The 5,447-nt window shown below is 45.8% G+C and overlaps 1 protein-coding gene across 1 annotated transcript; it reads right to left on the bottom strand.

The window, feature by feature from the left end:
- Positions 1-1,050: 1,050 nt before the first annotated feature.
- LOC117834209 (uncharacterized) lies at positions 1,051-4,242 on the bottom strand. Its single transcript, XM_072295678.1, is given in 4 exon segments — positions 1,051-1,477; positions 1,577-3,298; positions 3,371-3,494; positions 3,496-4,242. Coding segments are annotated over 4 exon segments (2,931 nt in total). The 3' UTR covers positions 1,051-1,139.
- Between the last annotated feature and the right edge of the window lie 1,205 nt (positions 4,243-5,447).

Here is a 5,447-nt window from a genome sequence, read left to right on the forward strand (position 1 = left end):
GTCTTCACCACGGCTCGTTTTCCGTCCAAGTCCGGCGTTGCGGTGTCCCATCGTCTTCAATATCGTCTACTGCGCTCCGTTCACAACATCGTTGTCGTTCCTTTAGCACCACTTGTCATCGCGGCTGCACCTGCTAAGTACGTATGTCGTGATCCGATTTGTTATTTCAGCATGTTTTCTAAGATAACGAAGTCGTGCTTGCTGTTGCCTAGTATGTTAGAGAATTGCATGCTAGATTTTATTCTTGTCATGATAAATCTAGTTTGGAATTCAATCATGCAGTTGTCTAATTTTCCAACACTACTCTCGTTGCATTCATTGGAAGGAGGTTTGTATGAGCATCTAGTCCAACTTTTCTTTGGATTTCGGATAGGAAAGTTGTTCTCGCTCGAAATGGAACGAGAATTTGAACATAGAGGACTCAGCTCGTAATAGCATCGTAACCGATAGGGGTATTAAGCAAAATGTCATGTGATGCGTTCTCCCTGTTTTCTTTCAACGTTGACCGCAACGCGTCGGCCGATGTGGAGCTCACGCCACTGTTAGGTGGACCTGGCCCGTTCGCGTGTGGGACCCAGGGGTTGGCTGGAGGCGCCTGGTCGCTCGTGCGCTGGCCATTCAAACTTCCCATTGGGCCTGAACTGTCGAATCTTCCGCTGCGCGGTGAAAAGAAAAAGATGTCTGACCAAAAACCCTCAACATCCACATGCGCGCGTGCACGGTGAGGAGACATCGTGACATTGCACCGTTGCCACATAGGATGCGGCAACCAATGAAAGAAGCGGGTGGTAAAAAGGCCGCCGACAATTGCAGCCTGCTCACCTCTCACTACAGCAGGCCCATGTTGACCCCACCGATGGGCCCTATCTAGCCCAACATGACCTCCCCGAAATTCTCTATCCATTTCATAGTACACCAACTCATATCACAAATCATAAGAGGAACAGATGAGCGACACCGACGAGGTATGAGAACAGGGAAAAAGAATAGGAAAAATACAGCAAGAGTTCAATTTCCAGCTGATGTTTCTCTTCTACAGTTCTACTGCATCAGAAACAAGCGAACAGAACAGAAAATCAGATACAATATACAAATAAGGGCGATCAGTTACTGGGCAGCGCTATTCATTGTTGCTGATGTCATTTTTCGAGATCCTTTTTGATCTTCTTCAGTTTGGACACCACACTGCTCATTGACATCCTTTGTTCAGGCGAGTCACTTGAGCAGAGCAATCCCAGCTCTAATATTGGCAAAAGAGAATCATTCAGGTTGCAGGTAGAAGAACCTTCCTGCAGGAGCTGGTCATCCAGAACAGATGCAAGTTCAGATGGAAATGCCTGATGAACCCACTGCCTGATGCTCAGTTCTCCATCAAACATCGGATCCGTGGGTCTCTTTCCAGTGAAAACTTCAAGGAGCATGATCCCGTAGCTGAACACGTCACTCTTGCGTGATGCCTTTCCTAGAGATCCATACTCTGCTCAAGAGATTCACAAAATGGAGATTTAGCATGATCGATCGCCACAGTTAACAAATTATAAACTAGGATTAGCAAGAGTACAAAATGGTTTCGTACCTGGTGCCATGTACCCTAGTGTTCCAGGCATGGTTGCGGTGATCATGGAGTTGTCATCACCCAATAGAAACTTTGCTATTCCAAAGTCAGCTACATGTGCCGTCATGTCATCATCAAATAGCACGTTGGTAGGCTTCAAGTCACAGTGCAGGACTACCTCGTGGTGCTCATGATGTAGATACTCCATCGCCATCGACACATCCAGCATGATATCGAGTCTCTTGAGGAACCCCAAGTGCCTTCTTCCTTCAGAGTGTAGGAGTGTATCCAGGCTTCCATTGGGCATGTACTCAAGCACCAATATTCTGAGATCCAGGTTGGAGCAGGTGTTCAGAATCTTTATCAGATTTCGGTGTCGAACCATGTGAAGCACACGACACTCAGCATCGAAGCTTCTAATTGCTTGTTCCAGCTGCATGTCTAGAACTTTTATTGCAACCACCAAACCGGTGCTCAGTTGGCCCTTGAAAACTTTTGCAAAGCTCCCCATCCCCAAAAGGTTATTGTCACAAAAATTATCAGTGGCACGGACAAGCTCATGGTAGGAGAGTAACCTATGGCTCGTGACATCACTTGGGTCAGCAACAGAGGGATGGACACTCTTGTTTTTGAGTTTCCTTTTGATCATTAGGTAAACACAGAGAACAATAGAAACAAATGCTATGGTGGCAGCAGGGAGTAGAAGTTTTAGCAAATGTCTGTCAGTTGAGTCAGACTTCTCAAGACATGGTGAAAATCCTAGACGAGGAGAACCACATAGGTCAGCATTCCCAATCAGTGATGTCAATGTGATGTTTGAGAAAATGCCTCCGTCTGGTATCTTTCCTTCTAGCTTATTGAAGGAGAGATTCAAGGTTGTCAAAGAGGTGAAATTGGCAAGGAACTTGGGAATGGCACCAGAGAGATTGTTGGAGGAGATATCCAATAATGCTAAGCTGGTCAGCTCTTGAAACGATTCTGGGATCGTGCCCTCAAATGAGTTGTGTGATAGATCTAGCTGAGCGAGCATCCTAAGCTGTCCAAACGATTCTGGAATTTTTCCAGTCAAAATGTTGGAAGATATTTCAATTTTATCCGCCAGTTTTAGTCCACTAACATCAGCTGGTAGGGCACCAGAAAAATAATTGTGAGAAAGAGATAGTTCGACAAGTTTATCCAGGTGGAATAAGCTAGCCGTTATTGTTGAATTGAAGTAGTTGTTGCGCATCACGAGGTATTCTAGCTTGGTAAGGTTGCCAATGCTATTGGGTATAGAGCCAAAAAATTTGTTTCCTCGGAGATACAACCTTTGTAAGCTATTCATCATACCGATTTGCGTTGGGATAGGGCCTGACATGTCATTGCCTGAGACATTAAGGTACACAAGATTTTTCATCGACGTGATCGATTCTGGTATTGCTCCCGTGAGTAGGTTTTTGCGAAGATTAAACGTGTCAAGACCACTTAAGTTTGCCAAGGTTGATGGAAGCACACCTGTTATCTTATTGTGGCCTGCATCAAACTTACGTAATTTTATAGACAGGTTTCCCACATGGTCAGGGAGTTCCCCACTGAAAGAATTTGAATTTATTTCAAGCTTCTGGAGTTGTTTACAGTTGGAAAGGGAGGACAGGAAGTCAAGATCTCCATTTAAATTATTATGATGCAGTTTAAGCTTCTTCAGAGCTCGGATGTTCCCAAGTGTGGCTGGTACTGGTCCAGACAACTGATTTGTTTCCAGAATAAGGTCAGACATCTTAGATAAATTTGTGAGACTGGTTGGTATTGGACCTGCTAGCTTGTTGGATCCGAGATGCAGAATCGAGAGTTCTCTCATTAGGCCTAATTCAGTTGGAATGTCACCGGTCAGGTTGCAGAAAGAGAGGTCTAGTGTAGTAAGACCGGTGAGGTTGCTAAGAACAGCTGGACAGTTTTGAGTTGTGATTTTCGCCCAGGTGATTTTCGCCCAATAAAATAGTTTTGAGTTGTGACAGTTGAGCCAACCACGTTGGTACAGTATCAAAGAAATAATTGTAGGCCAAAGAGAGATGTTGCAGGTGCTGGCATGCTGAAAGCTCCTGTGGTATCGGACCTTCAAAGTTGTTATATTCCAAGATTAACTCCCGAAGCACCGGTAGGCTAAAACTTTGATTGCTGGGAATCGATCCAGTTAGATTGTTATGTGCGAGTGACATGAATTGCAGCAGTGACATGTTGAAAATGGTACTAGGAATGGCGCCTGAGAGGCCATTTCTACCGAGATCTAGTTTCCGAAGCCGAGACAGCCTACCAAGATCGGCGGGAATTGTGCCGTAGAGGCTGGTGTTTATGAGGTTGAGCTGCGTGAGGAAAGAGAGGTTACCGAGATGTGGGCTGAGCTCTCCTTGCAATGGCACACTTCTCAGCGACAGCGCAGTAACGCGCTGCTGAGGCTGACTGCATGACACGCCGATCCAGCGACAGAAGGACACGTTGGTTGTCCAGTTTCTGGCAAGGATGCCGAGAGGATCCGAGAGCTGAGCTTTGAAAGCCAGCAGCGCGGCGAGGTCAGTGTCGCTCCCGTTGATGTTGGGAGTTGGACTTGGGCCTGGGGAAGAAGAAGAAGCAGAAGCGACACCAGTAACTAGAACGGACAGTGAGATGGCCAACAATTGCACCAGGATGAACGAGCTGCTTGCAGTGGCCATTGCAGCGTGCCAGGCTTATTTAGTTGTTCAACGAGACACTCACAAAAGATGACCAGCTACGCAGCAACGTTTTGTAGGAAAGTAGCTTGACTATATTATTTTTCCCTAGTTAATTTCCAAATTTCAGCTTTCCTTGAAAAAAAATACCAAATGTCAGATGACCATATTGGACGCTTGCCATCTGGGCGTGTCTGGCTAATATGTTGACTAATTACCCGTTGCCGGCTATAAAGGAATGAAGAAAGAAAGACTTGTTCTGGTATAGCAGTACATTCTGACACCTGGCTACTCGTAATGCCTCTAGGTCTGCATCGAGATAGACGTGCCCGTCCTTAAGTCCAGGTCAGTCAAAGTCTTCAAGGGTCCAACAAACATCGGGCGATCATGATGGAAAAGATATATGTAAGAGCCTGCAGATTCTCACCTAATACGAACAGTAGGATGAGTGTGCACCTTTGATTAAGTTACTCATTTAATTCTTCTTCGCCGGCTGCAGTAGCTGTCGATCCTCCAGCAGCATGAAGCCTGAAGGCAAATGAATTACCAACAGCGGGAGGGTAAACAGTACTCCTGCCAGCCCAAGCCTCTGATGGCATCACTGAAGATAATTCACTGAACTATGTAATAATTCAGACAAGCATTGCGCTTGAGAGGGAAAACAAAATAAAAGTAATACAAAGGAAACATTAACTAAACCTCTGTCTATGAAAACCCTCGTCTGTATGCTCTAGAGCAAGAGCAGAGTCCCAGAATTTCTGCATTATTGTGTTCGCCACATCATTTGCAGTCCAGGAGGCCCTTTATCCTTCGGGAAAAAAACAATTTTTGATGGACTGAGATTACTTGGGGAAAAAAACATTTTTTGCAGTCCAGAGCCTCTTTGCAGAATTTTTAAAAGAATTTTGCAAGGGTAAAACTGTCTAGGAATTCCTCTCTCCAAACCCTACCTTGTGTGGAAACTAAATTTCCAGCAGTAATCATGAAAAAAAAACTAGATGGGGCTCCAAGGACCAGAGAGCAGGGTCTGTATGGGGCTCCAAGGACCAGAGCCACCAAGCTCCACACATCATTTGGCCATGGAGCCTATTTCGCCATGGCTCAACGTTGACCGGTCTGCGGTCAATTGGGCCCCTCGTCAGCCGGTGGGGTCCATGCTAGTCAGTGGACCCATGTAGGGGCCCGCCCATGCCATGTTAGCACCACGT

This window comes from Setaria viridis, chromosome 8, assembly GCF_005286985.2.
Source record: "Setaria viridis chromosome 8, Setaria_viridis_v4.0, whole genome shotgun sequence".
NCBI classification, from domain to species: Eukaryota; Viridiplantae; Streptophyta; class Magnoliopsida; order Poales; family Poaceae; genus Setaria; species Setaria viridis.